Source organism: Hippopotamus amphibius, chromosome 5, assembly GCF_030028045.1.
Source record: "Hippopotamus amphibius kiboko isolate mHipAmp2 chromosome 5, mHipAmp2.hap2, whole genome shotgun sequence".
NCBI lineage: Eukaryota > Metazoa > Chordata > Mammalia > Artiodactyla > Hippopotamidae > Hippopotamus > Hippopotamus amphibius.
Window position 1 is genome coordinate 117,548,203 of NC_080190.1, and position 17,345 is coordinate 117,565,547.

At 43.3% G+C, this 17,345-nt stretch overlaps 2 protein-coding genes across 12 annotated transcripts in view; one reads left to right on the forward strand and one right to left on the reverse strand.

The window, feature by feature from the left end:
• The window catches only part of ARFGEF1 (ADP ribosylation factor guanine nucleotide exchange factor 1), a 126,729-nt gene extending 111,507 nt beyond the window's left edge, over positions 1–15,222 (forward strand). Inside the window, exons 31-39 of one of the 3 annotated variants that reach the window (XM_057734705.1) lie at positions 641–776; positions 859–997; positions 1,564–1,636; positions 5,282–5,414; positions 8,758–8,897; positions 10,368–10,536; positions 11,308–11,446; positions 12,386–12,503; positions 13,765–15,222. In XM_057734705.1, the coding sequence (XP_057590688.1) occupies positions 641–776; positions 859–997; positions 1,564–1,636; positions 5,282–5,414; positions 8,758–8,897; positions 10,368–10,536; positions 11,308–11,446; positions 12,386–12,503; positions 13,765–13,929 (1,212 nt within the window). In that variant the 3' untranslated portion in view covers positions 13,930–15,222. Of the gene's footprint in view, positions 1–640; positions 777–858; positions 998–1,563; positions 1,637–5,281; positions 5,415–8,757; positions 8,898–10,367; positions 10,537–11,307; positions 11,447–12,385; positions 12,504–13,764 lie in introns of those variants that run through there. The other 2 variants (XM_057734706.1, XR_009053699.1) reach the window with 2 other exon arrangements.
• A 1,097-nt stretch (positions 15,223–16,319) lies between these two features.
• CSPP1 (centrosome and spindle pole associated protein 1) overlaps positions 16,320–17,345 on the reverse strand; it is a 195,678-nt gene continuing 194,652 nt past the window's right edge. For all 9 annotated transcript variants that reach the window (XM_057734126.1, XM_057734132.1, XM_057734124.1 and 6 more), the window contains one exon: positions 16,320–17,160. In XM_057734126.1, coding sequence (XP_057590109.1) covers positions 16,949–17,160 — 212 coding nt within the window. In that variant the 3' untranslated portion in view covers positions 16,320–16,948. The remainder of the gene's footprint in view (positions 17,161–17,345) is intronic.

Below are 17,345 nucleotides of genomic sequence, written 5' to 3' on the forward strand. Positions count from 1 at the left end.
TTATGCATTTCAGTAAGGGTAGGAAAGAACATCAGGTCTTCGTGTCTTGTCCCATACAGTGTATTAAATGCAAATTTGGGGACCTCTCTGACCTGCACAAAATTTTACCTTAGATCTACAGGTAGACTCTTACTTAGAACATTTTATTAAGTAGACATATGTCTATGTACTGGCACAAAATCATGTATAAAAATTAGTCCAGATTAGTCCATTTGAGAAAAATAAATTACACCCATTTTATTTTAAACCTTTGCTAACCCCACTTGGATAAATTCTTACTTCCTCCCTCTATTTTTCTTCCATTTTCTGTCATCTTTTGGAGCAAGATCACCAACTGTTGTTATTAGTGTCTGTTATTTGAAAAGTCATAGCATTAATAGCAAGACAATGCAGTGATGGGTTTTTTTAATAATCAAAACAGTGCAGAAAATAGTTACTTTGTACAAAGATGGTTGTGGGATGATGGAGAGCAGTAGCTATCAGATATGAATTGAGGTGAATGTAATATTCTAGAGGGAGTTCAGTGCTCTGCAAGGAACCCGGACAGGCTGACCTTTTAAATATGAAACATATTTCTTTGAAGTTCTAGTAGTTGATGAATGGCCTGACCTCCATGTAATTAATGACTGTCTCCCTGTAGAAAGCCGAGTGGATGACAACCACGTGTAATCATGCGCTTTATGCCATCTGCGATGTGTTCACCCAGTATTTAGAAGTCCTCAGTGATGTACTTTTGGATGACATTTTTGCCCAGCTCTACTGGTGTGTGCAGCAAGGTAGGTCTGTACCACATAAGTGACACACAGTGTTAAGTGTGAGCCTGCTAATACACAAATGAACTGCTCTTTTCTTTTGCAGACAATGAGCAGTTAGCACGATCTGGTACAAACTGCTTAGAGAATGTTGTTATTCTGAATGGTGAAAAGTTTACCCTCGAAATCTGGGATAAAACTTGTAACTGCACACTGGACATCTTCAAAACCACAATCCCACATGCGTAAGAAGATTTTATACAGCTTTGTATATTGAATGATGGACATAAAAGATTTGATAGTAACTAGTGATTTCTCATAATGGAAATCCTCTTTAAAATATCTCAGTGTTCTGTGAATTTGTGTTTATTACAAATCAAACTCCTACAAACCGTAACAAATACATGAATTAAATTTTTTATATACCCAAAATTTTAGTCTGGTCATCTAAAATTTGGGTCATAATGAAGTGATTTAGTAAGATTTTATTCATCCAGATTAAACCAGGCAGTGGTTCTGAATTGAAAAAAAGAAAATCTCAGCATTTGTTTTAGTTACTGTAAATGTAATAATCTAAGGAAAATTTATTTGCAGGTATTGTATTTTACAGTTAATTGTCATGGAATTGAATCGTAGTGGAGTTTTTACTGATTGTGAAACTAAGACATAGTCTTGCTAAATGACTCTTAATGCCACCTAGATCATTTGTAGGACACCTTGAACTTACTTCCCAGCTCATTTCATTTCAAAATATGTTGGACATGGCACGTTTTACCCTCTCAGTGATTGGTAGGATTTTGGTATTTTAAAGGCTCTTGACGTGGCGTCCTACTTCTGGAGAAACTGCTCCCCCACCTCCATCTCCTGTGAGTGAAAAACAGTTGGTAAGTTTTAAGAAATAAAGCATATGTTAAATAACTTAACCATATGTGATAAGTAATTTTACCAGGGGGCAGATTCTTTTCTATGAGTCCAACTCTGCCACAAAGATGACGTAAAATATAGACGGTCTTGAGACATAGAGTGATGTGATCTTGGGAGTGCAAGAGGCAGGTACCAGTTTCCATAAAGATTTACATACCAAGCTGAAAATATTTAGACTTTCAATTTAATATAATTTCACCTTAGAGAAAAGTTTCAAAAGCAGCATGAAGAATTCTTATAGACCCTTGGCCCAGCATATTTGTTTCCGAGATCTACAGTAACAAATTACTACAAACTCTGCAGCTTAAAACAACAGAAATTTATCCTCTCACGATTCTGGAGGCCAGAGGTCCAAACTGAAGCCCTCATCCAGGCCACACTCCCACCCAGGGTGTTAAGGGAGACTTCTTCTTTGCTTTTTCTAGCTGCTAGAGGCTGCGGACAGGACAGGCCCTGGCATTCCTTGGCTTGTACATACACTGCTCCATTCTCTGCCTGCGTCTTTACATAGCTGTGTGAAGTCAAGCCTGTGTATCAGATCTTTCCTTTCTCTTTTAAGGACACTGGTCATTAGATTTAGGGTCCACCCTAAATGCAGAATGATCTCTTCTCAAGATCCTTAACTTTAAAGATTCTATTTCCATGTAGCCTTTGCAAGTACTGAAGGTTAGGACTTGGACTTAGCTTTTTTGGGCCATTATTTAACCCACTGTCTACGGAGGTGCCCCAAACATGTCTGTCTTTTGGGCAAAGACATTTATACCATCCCAACATCCCGAGTGTCTCAACCTATTGTAGCATCAGCACTAAGTCCAAAATCTCATATAAATATCATCATATCAAAAGTTCCAAAACTCATAATCTATGTCATCTAGATTGGGTATGTGGTCTATTCTGGAGCAGAATTTCTCTCTATCTGTGCACCTGTGAACCTATAAAACAAATTACCTGCTTGCAAAATACAATGGTGGGTAAGCATGGAATAAACCTTCTCGTTCCAAAAGGGAAAACTGGAAGGAATAAGAGGGTCGCTGGTCCTAAGTAAGTTCAAAACCCAGGAGGGCAAATTCGGTAAGTTTCAAGGCCTGAGGATAATTTCTGTGGCTTGGTACTCTGCCCTGCCCTCTGGGCCGGAGGCTGCTGCTTCCAGTCCTGAGCTTTGCCCTCTGAATCATGCCTCACAAGTTCCGCTTTCCACCCTGTAGTACCACACAGTTCAGCCAAGGTTTCTGCAGCTTGTAACAAGGATCACCATCCTTCCAGTATCCAATAACACATTTCTGATTTCCTTCTGAGATCTCACCAGAAACAGCTTTTAACATTCATATTTCTATCAACATTCTAGTCATGACCGTGCAAGTATATATATATATATTCTTTAGGAAGATAGACGCTCTCTCTACCATGTGTTTCACTTCCTTCTGAATCCTCATCAGAGTTGAGTTTAATATCCGTGTTCCTGCCAACAGGCTCTTCAGGGCATTATGGGTTTTTCCTGTCATATTCCTCAGAACTAGCCTTTACCATTACCCAGTTCCAAAGCCACTTCTACGTTTTCAGATATTTGTTATAGCAGCACCCACTTCCTGGTACCAGAATCTGTATCAGTCAGTGTTGTACCAGAGAAATGGAGCCAGTAGGAGATACCTACATCTGTGTTTGTGTCCATACTTATCTATATGTATGTGTGTGCATAACGTGTGTATATGTATCTCTATATTTTTTTCCCCTTAATTTCAAGGAATTGCGTTTACGCAGTTGTGAGGGCTGGCAAGTTTGAAATGTGTCAGGCAGGTGGGCAGGCTGGAAACTCTTTGGCAGATGTGGTCCACAGGCAGAAGTTCTTCAGGGAAATCTCGGTTTTGCCCTTAAGGCCTTTCAGCTGTTGGGGTGAGGCTCAACCCATATTATTGAGGATAATCTCCTTTACAGAATACCTTCACAGCAGGAAGAGTGTTTAATTGAATCACTGGATGCTGTAGCCTAGCCACATTGACACATGAAACTAACCATCACACAGGTTTAGTAAGTGTTACCATTTTACTGACTTTGCTTCAGTATTTCCACCCTCCCTCTTTTTCTCTCACTCCACCTCCCTACATACATTTTTCTGGATTCTTTGAAAGTAATTTGAAAATAAGATACCCTTTTTTCCCTAAAATTTTGTGTGTTTTCCGTAAAATAAATAAATATATATGGTCACAGTGCAGTTAACAAAATAGGGAATTACTATTGAAACAATACTGTAATCTGACTTTATTCAAATTTCTGCTCTTCTCCCACTAATGTTATTGAACTTTAAACCCAGGAAGCCAGAGGTAGCAAATTTATGCTCACTGATCCAATTTGTCCCCCCACAACTTTTTAGTTTCTTTACTGATTGTCAGTGGCTAAAACTAAGGTTTTACAGAAGAGTACCACTCTGAACGTGTCTTGAGAACTGTGGCGTCTGGCATATCAGGCCTCATTGCTCCACGACCCTGATCTGCTGGCGTTGTCGATTCATCCCAGACTCCACCGCTTATGACGTCCTCTTTCTGGCCCAGGATGGGCTTGTTCTCATTTTTGTTTTCCTTAAATTTGGCCCATTCCCTGCTTGCCTTGTGGCCTTTTGTTTTTGCTCCCTCTGTTGTATAGTGTAGTGGTTTACAGCGTGGGCTGTGATGTCAGACCCCAAATCAGATCCTGGCTCTGCGCCGACTAGTTGTGCAGCCTCAGCAAGTTACTTAACCTCATGTTAAAGTGAGTCTGGAGCTGGGAATTAGATCAGCATGTGCTAGGGTGAGCTCTCGGTGACTCTGCCTGCTGCTGGGCTGGTGGGGTGGGCCCAGTGGTGCCCCTTGAGGCTGCTCACAGTCTCTTCCTTGGCTCTGTCTGGGAGCAAACCAAGTAAAGCTGAAAGAGTAGTAATATCGGCTAACATACATTGTCTGACACCTCTAGTGCCTGGCACTTACTAGCAAATCCTTAACAACCTTCAAGGAAAGTGTCATCTCCATTTTCAGATTTTAGATCAGAAAATCTCAGCTCAGGAAGATTCATTGCTTTTCCAAAGGTTACACGTAGCTGGAGCTGGATTCTGGAGTGGCTTTGTTAGACCTGAGCGTCAGCTGCTCTTCATGCACCACTCTTCTAGTTGGTCACCTTCTCACTGACCTTTCTGGTTGCTGGTTTCTTGGGTGATAGAACATCCTTCCCTAAACACACCCCGACAGAGCTTTCCTGGGCTCAGCCTACACAAAGCTTGCAGAAACTCCTGCCTGCCAAGTGTGTGTTCTGTTTAGATTTCATGACAATTCATGGGTATGGCTGACAAGTTTTTCCACATAGTGAAGCTTAGCATTTTTATGTGTTGCTCTTGGGTTGTGTCAGGCCTGATCTCAGTGAGGGTCCAAAAGGAAGCTTTTCTCTAAAAGATTATCAGCCCTTATCCATGTGAAGATAATATTAAATAGTTTACCCATTATGTCCATCGTTGTAGTGTGTACAGTGTGATTTTCATAGGAACACAGTGTAATTTTTTAAAAAATAGTATAATAGAAACTGTTTTCATCATTAAGCTTTTATTCATTGTACTTAAAATGAATTTTTTTTTATTTTATTAGGATACAGTATCACAGAAATCTGTAGATATTCATGATTCTATTCAACCAAGATCTGCAGATAATAGACAGCAAGCTCCATTGGCTTCTGTCTCTACTGTGAGTGAAGAAGTCAGCAAAGTTAAACCCACAGCAAGTGAGTTATTTCTCTAATAAAAATAAATTGTATATTTTGTTTTATGTACACAGGATATGAAAGTTTTGCTTTTACTTTTATTATCAAACACATACTGTAATATGGTTGTGTGGTCACTTCCTTACTGTGTTTGCTCCAACTTGGATATCCCCTGATAGATGCTGTCTCGCAGATGGTTTGGCAGGAACTCTGCAGACACCTGCAAGACCCGTTTTTTCTGCAGTGCTTTCAGCTGATGTTTGTTTTAAGCACATGGGTCTTCGTCTCCATCGCCTTCTGCACGTCAGTCCCGTATTCTTTCTGCAGAAGTGGGGCCTGCCTGGCCCGCCCCTACCCTCAGCAAGAGGAGAGGGAGCGACCAGGGCATCCCAGGGGGCAAGGCCTCTGAGCACTCTGCCGCCCCCAGCGCGCTCTCCTCTTCACCTCCCCCAGCCTCCTGCAGTCTTTTCACAGAGGAGGGGAATCCCTTCCGGTTTTTACACAGGGGGTTCAATTTCATTTACTCAAGGAAAGTTACAACAGGGAGGAAAGAAGACCTCCTCCCGAGAGGAACACAGGACAACTTTAATTGCTTTTTAAAATTGAGTGAAATTCACATCACAAAAGTAACTTTTTTGAAAGTGAACAATTTAGTGGTGTTTGGTATGTTCACCATGTTGTGCAGTCACCACTTCTATCTGGTTCTGAAAGGTTCACCCCAAGAGAAAACCCCACCACCCTTAAGCTGTTGCTGCCTTTTCTCCCTTCCCCTGCCCCTGGCAACCTCCAGTCTGCTTTCCGTGTCTCTGAATTTGCACATTGTGCACATGTCATGAACTGGTATCATACGACGTGGCTTTTTGTCTGGCTTTTATTTAGTATAATGCGTTGAAGGTACGCCCCGCTGTAGAATGGATGAGTAGTACATTCCCTTTTACAGCTAATGGTCCTTTATATGGATGGACCACATTTTGTTTATCCTTTTATCTGTTGATGGACACTTGGGTTTGCTGCACCTTTTAGTTACAATGAATAATGCTGCTATGAATGTCTGTGTACAAGTATTGTTTGATTACCTGTTTTTAATTCTTTTGGGTATAGACACGTAGGGATGGAATTGCCGGGTCATGTGATAAGTCTATGCTTGACTCTTTGAGGAACCCCAAAGTGTTGCACAGTGGCTGCACCATTTTATATTCTCAGCAGCAATTCCATTTTTTCCACATTCTCACAAACGTTTCTCTTTAATAATAGCCATCCTAGTGGGTATGAAGTGTCGTCTCGTGGTTTTACTCTGCATTTCCCTAATGATTAATGATGTTGACTATTTTTTCATGTGCTTATTGGCCATTTGTATATCTCCTTTAGAGGAATATTTATTCATGTCCTTTGCTTGTTGTTTTTTTTTTTTAATTTTTTATCCTTTGCTTATTTTTAATTGGGTTTTTTTGTTGTTCTTGAGTTGTAAGAATTTCTAACATACTCTGGGTGCTACAGCCGTATCAGATATATGATTTGCATGTATTTATTTTCTCCCATTCTGTAGGTTATCTTTTTACTTCTTATAATATTCTATGATGCACAAAAGTTTTAATTTTGATGAAGTTCAGTTTGTCTGTTTTTTGTTGTTGCTCATGCTTTTGGTGTCCGGGTTAGGAATCCACAGCCAAAGCTGAGGTCACAGGGGCTTTCCCCAGTGTTTCTTCTCAGAGTTTTATACTTACAGCTCTTACATTTTAGGTAATTGATCTATTTGCAGTTAATTTTTTTCAGGGAATTTGTAGTAACTCTATATGTTTACATTTGTTCTTGAGGGAAGACAGATTTGGTATCCTCCTTGAAAGGAGCCTGTAGCTTCAGTCACTGTGTCTTGCTGCTTAGAAGGGAGATGGGGGTGATGAGTGGCCCATTTTCATTTTTTAGGCCTGTTCTCTGGAGCACAGCTGTTAGAATCCCTCACAGCTTTGTTCTGCACTGGACAATGCCAGGAGGACATGGCTTTGCTCTCCCTCAGCCCCCAGACTGAACTTAAACACGCTTCGCTTTGTAAGGGAAGGACTAATCGGCAGGTTTTCACCCGGCTGACCTGGGAACATACCTTTACCTGGAGTGAGGAGTGTTAGTCCCTGCCAGCCTGATCTGAGGGCTCGCATTTCCTCCTTCTGCCACCTCCTCCAAGTCCTTTAAAAAGAGTCCCCCTTGTCCCCGTGAGCCCTCCTCTCGGGACGGTTGTGGTTGCCGTGACCCTGTGCTCAGAGCAGCCTCAGCGCAGCCTGACTCGGCGCTTTCACTGGCGTGGGTTCAGTCCCTGGTTGGGAGAGTCAGATCCCACAAGCCCCCGAGGTGTGGCCAAAACCAAACAAAACAGGAAAAATGAACTTCTTGAAATGGGTGCCAGAAAAGGGAGTTTGTAATAAAAGCAAAGTAGGGAAAAACTGAAGGGTTGTGACGTCACCCACTGCTGGAGCCGTTGCCCTGAGGCCAACAAACAGGCAGCTCCCCCGTGGGCAGCTGTCCGACTCCGGAAAAGCCACCCCGAGGACCAGCCTTGGGGCTGGGCCAGTGCCGCCAGGTCTTGCAGCATCTCAGTAGCTGAGCGGTCATTCTGAAACTTGCGTTTCTGCGTTTGCTTACCTGACGGCTGGTGGAGTGGGAAACGCTCCCGTGAATGTGTGTGCCAGTGGAGCACAGTCAGTCAGGCCAGAGGAGGCAGCCGTGTGGCAGCCCCGGGCCGTGCGTGCACCCCGGTTACTTCCAGTGTGGTTCCTTTTATAGTCATGCACTTAGCAGAACTCTTCATAGACTTCTGTGCTTTGGAAATATGAGGTCATTTTAGCTACAGCTATCAACCCAGATCCAAATAAAACACGTGCGCCGGTTGACCCACAGTATCATCCCGCTGCTCAGGAACTCTTGGCTGCCCCTCACTTCCTGCCTCACGGATCTAGTTCCCGTTGTCCTCTTGTGGTTAGGTTTTTGTTACCTATAGTCAAAGGTCCAACTTGGGTTTGCAGTAAATGCTATTAAAATTGTAGCTTTTAATCCATTCAATACATTTTATTGAGATAATCCATATCTTATTTTAAAATTTGTAGTGGAACTTTCTTGAACATATTCACTGTTCTAAGTCATTTTGAATATTTGTTTACTTAAAAAGTTAATTTTCTAAGGCTTTTCTAGATATCAATTAAATGAAGCTTTTACTGAGTAGTGCTTCTGTGCAGAAGCAGGCTGTCCTCAGTGTGATGTGTGCAAGTTACCTTCATACATGTTAATGTTTCCTTAGCATTGTAATGTCATAGAAATTATAAAGGATTCAAAATAATTTTTGTTTGCATGTGCATTGGGGTGGGTTTCCTCACAGAATTTCCAGAACAAAAATTGTTTGCTGCCCTGTTGATTAAATGTGTTGTGCAGCTGGAACTCATCCAGACCATCGACAACATCGTGTTCTTCCCCGCCACAAGCAAGAAGGAGGATGCGGAAAACCTAGCCGCAGCGCAGGTGAGCGGGGCAAGGGCCGCTGCTTTTGGGTGATGGGACGTTAGCCCTGCAGTCTGGGCTTCAGAGCAGAGGTCAAGCTAGAGATTCCATTTGGGGGACCATCGCCACATAGATGTCCTTGTAAACCACGAGACTGACTACACGGACAGAGCAGGGAGGAGGGTCAGGGACCGAGCCTGGGGGCCTCCGTGGTTTAGAGCTCCAGGTGAGGAGGCAGGTGGTAAAGAGCCTGAGGACGGGAACCGGGGAGGCAGGAGGAGACCGGGAGGCAGGAGGAGACCGGGAGGCAGTGCTGCCCTGATGTCTCAGAGGATGTTCTGAGAGGAAGGGTGGGATCAGCTCTGTCCGATGTTTGATAGGGCAAGTGCTGATCCACCTGACGATTGCCCTAGAGAACTGCTCTAGCACGTTGGTGGATTTTAGTTGACCTTGATGTTGGTTTAATTGTAATGTTGATACAACAGCATTATTAAAATGGGTACAGTAGAAGAGAGGAATTGCAGACAGCAAATATCCATAAGTCTGTCAAGGAGTTCTGCTGTTGAGACAGCGTAGAGAGAAATGGGGCAGTAGCTGGAGGAGGGTGGGGGTTCTTAAAAGAAGGGTTGGCTTTGTTTTGTTGTTAAGGTTGGCAGTATTGCAGCCCAGAAAACTCATCCAGGAGAGAGAGAAACTAAGTGCAGAAGAGAAGGAGAGTGGCTAGAGTGACTTTCAGAGTGAATGGAGGGGCACCTGGTGCAGAGTCCCAGGGGCGTCTGGAATAGAAGCACAGACAGTTCGCGGTTGTCATAAGGGGGCACGCGGAGCAGGTGGGCTAGAAGGTCGGCAGGTTGGTCTGTTTGGTGGTTTCTCACTGAGATAGGAAGCAAAGTCATCCACCGAGTGAGGCTGGGAAGAAAGTTTTAGATACTTGAGGAGAGAAGAGAAAGTGGGAGTGGTCCAGGAAAGTGGGCTGGGCTGGGCCGTGGTGCGGGGAGTTTCAGGGCAGCACCCAGAGGCCCTGGATTTAAAGAGAACGTCCATTTTCCTCCAGTCATGTGTATTGTGCGGTGCAGACACAGAGTAGGCAGTTGTGCCAACCAGCTACTAAAAAGAGGAGGTGAGGGGTCATGCACAAGAATATTTATAATCCCAGTCCATGGCCTCAGACTGGTCAGGAGAGGGGAGGACCTGGGGAGGGTGAGGAGCGTGAAGGGAGGGGGAGGCTGAGGGTCTGGTGGGGGCAGAGCTCGGGGGGTCAGGAATTGTGGGGAGGGAGCTGCAGACTTTGGAGGTGGTGCTTGGTGACTAGGATGCGTGGATTGACGCTTCTGGAAATTTAATAACAACAGATGGACCTTTTCTGTTGAGCCAGAACAGATTAAGCTCTGTGGCTTGCTCATAATACTAGTCTTTGGGGAACACTGAGTTCTGAGTTTACTAAAATCTGTGACTGTGGGTGCATGTGCTGCGGTGGTTTGTTTTCCAAAGAGAGATGCCGTGGACTTCGATGTTCGAGTCGATACTCAAGACCAAGGAATGTATCGCTTTTTAACGTCACAGCAACTCTTCAAGCTGCTGGACTGCTTGTTAGAGTCGCACAGATTTGCAAAAGCGTTTAACTCCAACAACGAGCAGCGGACGGCTCTGTGGAAGGCGGGTAAGCCGTGCCGTGCGGGCCGTGCCGTCGTGGCTGGGGAGTCGCTGCCTGTCCGGGAGGTCTGTGCTTGTCGCTGCGTGCGCTTTACCTCCTCAGCAGGCACTGCACCGCCATGTTTTTCTCCGGTTTATAAAAGCAGAAAAAAGAAGGAAGCTGCCCTTCCTTGAACAACAAACTCTTCTGACAGAGTGTTAGGTGCTTTACGTTTGCGTGTTTTATTTCATCCACAGTGTCTCTCTAACTCGTTAAACCCACTCAGGCTTTGTTCATTCTCTTCTCTGCACAACCTCACTTCTGCAAAAAGTAGTCTGTACTTATTTTTTCACCTTTATTCAACCCAAGTTGTGGCCACTGTTCAGCTTCTGCTCCTGCCAAGGTCACCAAGGCCCCTCGGTTTCCTGGGCCCTGCTGCGCTGCCCCCACCCCCACCCCTTTGCAGGTCGCTGACCTTTTGACCCATTCTCCCCATTGTGGGAGGCATGCTGGCTGCCCAGAGCTGACAGTGCCACCTCATTTGAAGAGTTGCACGTTCCCAGGCAAAATGTGTTTTGTATCTCATATCCCCAGCTTGAGAGCGGAGGGAGTTCTCAACACAGCAGTGCCCCACTTGGCGCCGTCTCCATGTGACTCCTGTTCCCGTGGGCCACCTGGAGGGCACCAAGGTCTCGGGTGCCACAGCTGCACGCACACAAGCTGTGCTCCATGCAGGCTGTTTTGCTTTCATGCAAGGTGCTTCTCCTCCCATTAATGCAGACCTTCCTCCTTCTGCAGGCTTCAAGGGCAAATCCAAACCCAACCTTCTGAAGCAGGAGACCAGCAGCCTGGCGTGTGGGCTGCGCATTCTCTTCCGGATGTACACGGACGAGAGCCGGGCCAGCGCCTGGGAGGAGGTCCAGCAGAGGCTTTTAAAGTAAGACTCGGGGCTGAGTTTCTGGCTTTGGCCCGGGGAGCTGCTCAGTGCAGAGCGGGGAAGGGCCGCGTGGTGTGTGCGGGGAGCAGAGTCCTTGGCCCAGCTGCCCAGCCAAGCGAGTAACTTGGGGCCTGAGGAGGAGATTGTGAAAGTTGAGACGAATGTGCTTTCACACAGTTGGTGAGATGCAAACAAAGTATGTCTGTTTTTGCTGTTACAGGACAAAGGAGGAAGTTCTGTCTTAAAATTTTAAAACTTCATGATTTTTAGGCTTTTTTTATGCCGTAGCTCCATTTCAACAAACTGATCCGTTTGTGAACGTGAAAACCTTCCTGCCTGCATTTAGTTTGAAAAAGTTTGTGGAGTTTCTGTTGGTGTTTTGGTTTGGTTTGTTTGCATTCCATTTTTACTTCATGACAGTTTAAATTCATGCTAAGAATGAAACACACCATTCAGAAAGAATACTGTCATTTACATTTGTATTTTTGTGTCTTCTGGGGGAATAGGTGTTCCCAGAGACCGATTAAATTCATTTTAGAACTTCAAGCGGTCACCCGGGATCTGTTTCCCCATTTTGTTGATGAGACTGTTAGGGCCCAGGAGCGTCCCGGTCACAAGGCAGGAGGGAAGGGCCGCCCGGGTCTCAGCCCGCGTCTCTGGGCGCCAGGCCTGTGCGTGTGCTTCTGCCCAGTGGCTTTGCATTCAACAAAACTTAAAAAATGAGGAAAATGTGGGTTTCCTGATAAACTGTGGTGGCTTCTTCTGATATCTTTATTTGGAAAACATATAAATCTTCATGTTGACACTCTAATAAATGTCAACACGTGGAGTCTGGCAGGTTCCTAAGAGTTGAGACCTCCTGGTCTCAGTTGTTCTCTCAGTGACTGTCATACCTGCAGGTGTGCGAGCACATGTGATAGGGAACGTTTTCTATTTCAGTGTCTGCAGTGAAGCACTGAGTTACTTCCTTACTCTAACATCAGAAAGTCATCGGGAAGCCTGGACGAACTTACTGCTTTTGTTTCTAACTAAAGTCCTGAAGATCAGCGACAGCAGGGTGAGTACCAGGCCCCCCCAGCCTGAACAGCACCTTCGTGAATGGGAGGCAGGGGTGCTGGGCGCCGCGCACCTCCCTGGCCCTCCCCTCCCTGCTTTGCTCTCCAGTCAGTGATTCCGTAGGGTTGAGTAGGGAAGGAATCAGAATGCTTTAGGACTCTTTAAACGCGCTAGTGGGGTTCTTCGCCACGTTGCAGGTCCCATCCTGACCTGTGAAGTCTCTCTGCCCCATTTTCAAAACTGCTGCCGGGCCCCCGCTCCATCCACCCCCAACCACAGCTGCATCTGGGCTCCAGGCTTCAGGCATTCCTTTAGCGTATTGATTGGTTCCACGTGACCCAGAGTATCCAGTGAATGGGCCGTAAACTCATTTAAGAATTTTAAACCAGTAGAAATAGAGATAAAATATAAATGTATAGCTGTATATATATAGTTTTCAGAAGTACACATTTCACTCTTTAAAAAATGTAGCAGCTTACAACCCACATAAATGGAAACGGGTTACTGTGATCCCTGAATAGGTTTAAAAATGCCTTGTCTGGTGGCCTGACATTTGACACGTTGGACCATGCTGGTGTTTGGGCCCATCCCAGGCCGTGTGCTCTGGGTCCACGTGTGTGTCCCTCTGAACTGTGGGCCAGGTAGAGCTTGGAGAAGTAACTGAAGGCACCAGCAGCCAAGTGGCCAAGAAGGACTTCCAGCCCATCTGCCTTATTCCAGTTTGCTTTCTTACCACAGTGTGTCATCCTTGTACCTTTTGGGGTGTGGAGAGCAGAAAACAGGCAACTAGTATTCTGAGATTAAAGAACTACAGCAAAAATACAAAGTGTCTCAGTTGAACTATAAATAGAGAATGTATAATCTTTGCAATTAAATTTTTATTTACCAAATAAAAGATATAGTTTCAGTACCCCATAGCTCATAAGAACTCAACTGTGGTTCTTGCTTGGCTTCTTACTTTTGCTTATTACCCAGGGAAAACAATGATAAATACTAGAAGTTTGTTATATGTTTGTCAAGTAAATGTAATGGAAAATGTTTTTCAGAGTGAGGATAGACAACTAAGTGAATAATGTACGTAATAAGTTTTGAATACTTAGTCTTTCAGTTGAGTGATCAATAATCACTGCTTTAAGCAGATTCCTCTCCTATCTTTACCCATCAGGGCGCTGCCCCCAAGTGGGTTGCCTCTCAAGGCACTTTGAGGTTCTGTGGTCTTCAGTGCAGGCACTACTAACAGAGAAATTCCTTTCCCCCCCCAGTTCAAAGCTCATGCATCATTCTACTACCCTCTCTTATGTGAAATTATGCAATTTGACTTGATTCCTGAACTTCGTGCTGTTCTTCGAAGATTTTTTCTGCGAATTGGAGTAGTTTTTCAGATATCACAACCACCTGAGCAGGAACTTGGAATAAGTAAGCAATGATGGAAACTTAATATTTTTCTGTTGGTGTTTACATCCCTCCGTTCTTTAAAAGGACCCTGGAGCTGAGATTTCCTACCTGAAAAATGGTTTCTCTGAATTGCAGTGTCTAAGGGTTACTGGTAAAGAAACTTAGAACTTCAGCTTGAACCTGCAGTGCTCCAGTCCCTTTTTGTAACCTGATGGATTGTTTGTCGTGTTGGGCTCACGAGCAAAAAGCCTGTTCCCACAGTGTCAGCTTATGTGCTCATGTGTCCTTCTCTGTCCTCGGTGGCAGGGAGAGCCCCACATATATTTCTGGCAGGTGTGGAAGTGAAACTTACCCAAAGAACTCTAGATGTAAAGATTTGAACTTCTACAAGAAGTACAACTCAGGAGAGCTGTATTTTGAAGGATAAAATGTTTATAATTGGGGGTTGGGGGGAGAAGAAATTATTGTTCATGGTGAAAGATATTTAGCAACTATGGTATTCTTATTCTGAAGATTTTTGCACACTCAGGCTATCTGAGATACTGGTAATCATCCTTCTGTGAAAAATGTACAGAGATGCAGGTCTGTAATATAAAAATCTTAAACATTATATAGTTCTTCCTGCACTGTTTTATTTTCTTTATTTTCTTATTCATTTGCTAAATACCTATAATATTTTGTCAAATGCACTAAACATTTGGGTTGAACTTTCTGTCTTTTTTATTTCGTGGGGATTTTGGTTTTGCCCTTTTTTGGGGGGGGGGGTGATTATTTTGAGGGTTTAACATGCCCAGGAGCTGTTGTGGCTGACACTTGTCATGATCAACAACAACAAAAAAGGTAGAAAATATCCCTACTGACATAGCTACCTGTACTATACGTCTCTTAGGGCTTTTCAAGATGAGCCATTACAATAGAATGATCCTTCATGGAACGAAACTTGAATCACTGCAAAATGAATCTCGGTTGCTGTCACTTCCTTTTCTTTTTTCTTTTGGGTGGTGGAGCTTGATGTAGATTTTACTCTATGTACAGAATTTAATGTTGAATATACTAAAATAACAAATCTGGCATGGTTTGGGGAAGTTAGATTTACTGGAAATGTATTCATACTGTGAATTGTGCTCTGATGGTTAAAAACGACAAGATTGTTAAGCATTCCGTATTAACAGTGGATGTAGAAAATTTTTTCAGGTGGATAAAGTGTATATGGTACAGATGTAAAGTTTTCTATGTAAAAAATTCTGTACAACTTTCTGTACAATATTGATTCTCATCTGGCATATTCTAATCAGGTTATAGGTCAATAAAGTTTTTGGATTATTTCATCAGTGCAATCAAAACCTGTGTAATCCACAGCCCCATGTTTCATTGACTCTTTTTTTTATTAAAAACCATACACCTAGGGAAAGGATGTTTTCATTCACAGCTACGTGTAAATTCAGTATTTATTTTCTTTACAGCTTCTGGCATTAGAGCCTTCCCCATTTCCTGCTTTCTCAACTACAGGCTATTCATAATTTAATATTTTGTGTATTTATTAACCCAGACTAAGGCTGCACGGTTTGAATGCTGAGAGAAAGAACTAAAGTTTTGAAGTTACCTTTGGGGCTGTTTACAGGGCGGCATTGTGTGTCCTAGGAGTTCAAGTTGAATGGTACAATGCCATGAAAAGGAAAACAGAACATGTCAAGACTATTTATTTTGATGGTTGTATTTAAAAAAAACAAACAGGAGAAGTGTTGAGTCTTTGCTCTGGCATCTCTTAGATCATGCATAGTTGCTGAACAGGATATTTGTAAGTGTACTACGTTTATTACCCCCAAGACACAGCCCTGCTCAAGCCCAGCTGGATGCTAGAGCCAGGAGCCACCATAACCTTCTGGCCTATTTGAGGGTAAGTGTTTCACATGACCTGGAGCTTTGTCATTTTACGGTATATCAGGACTCTTCTCTAGCAGAGACAGAGGCTTTCATCTTACTTTCAGATGAAGATACAAGAAAAATCTTTAAGTAAAATCAATGATTCGATTACAGAAATTAGCATGAAGTTTATTTACATGCAGCTAAAATTCAAAATATCAGAGAAGTCTCACAACTCAGGTAAACTTATCTAATCTTGTGTCCCATCAGTGGAAACATGCAGTCAGTGCCTGGGGGTGTTCTCAGCTGTCATGGTGCCAGACTCTAAGAGTTATTTCCAAGAATTTGAATTAGTCTTTCCTTTTTTAAAGGTACCTCTTAGGAAGTGATTAGAAAAACTGACTCACTTACCTTAAGGTCCACAGTGGTGTAGCAAGGATTCCAGTCCCCATCCTTTACCCGTGGGTGTTCCTGCCTCTCTTCAACTTCTAGAACACCTTGTCTAGAAACCTCCATTCCAGTTAAAATAAGAAATTGACATTTGTAATAAAAATAATTTATTTTTATCAAGAAGTAGTTAAATCATGTAAATAGCAAACTTAATGCCTTCATTGGCACAAAAAATATAGAGGCAGAAAGATGTGACACTTAAGTGCGTGGCTCACGGGAACATAATTATTACCTCCCATCATTTATACTGAATCAGTAGTTATAAATGACATGGAAAGAAGCACATTTGATTCTCTCATTACATAGCAACAGCTATAACCAATATATTTTCTAAGTGAAAAATTATTTTGAATAGTGATAATAGCAGATGTACATAAAACAAACACTATTCTGGTTTTACAGTGCTGTTAAGACACTTGTGTTTTATTCACCTTCTCTTACTGACAAGCAGAATTTTAAATGCACATACGGTAGTTGATTCCCAGAGTTCATTACCACCCTAATTTATGGCAAAATTGTGCAAAAATAATTCTATACAATTCTACATTATACAAATTAATAATTATGTTCTTTTATGTACATAATATCATATACATCATCACAGAAAAAATACACCTTATGTACAGATGGAACATAAGTAACTGCCAAGTATCAGCCAAAAGTAGCACAGATTATTAAGGTTCAGATTTCACATTCCTTTCACCTTAAAAGGCACTACTGGGTCCAGTACAGATTTATTTAACCATGTGCAGTGGACAGGCCCTGCCAAGTCAGAGTGCCTGGCTTTCCAGGAACCTGCTGCTGCCCCTGCCTCAGCTGCTCTGCCATGAATTGCTTCAGCGTTTCTGAAGTGCCCGGGCGGAGCCAGGGCTCAGTTGCTACAGAGTTTGATCCGTCGTCCCCCATGTGCTTCATGATGTCGTCAGGGTCAACCAGTGAACTCTCATCATCTAAAGGAGGCAAGAGCAACATGACTCAGGTAACACGGGTGGCAGGCAGGTGATGGGAACAGAAAGAGCTCCGTGTTTCTCCACAGCATTGTGCTCTAAACTGTCCTGTTTTGTCCAGACCCCTCCTTTTAGAGGTACGAAAGCAAACTGGCCAGGAAGGGGCCAATTCTATGAAACAAAAAACG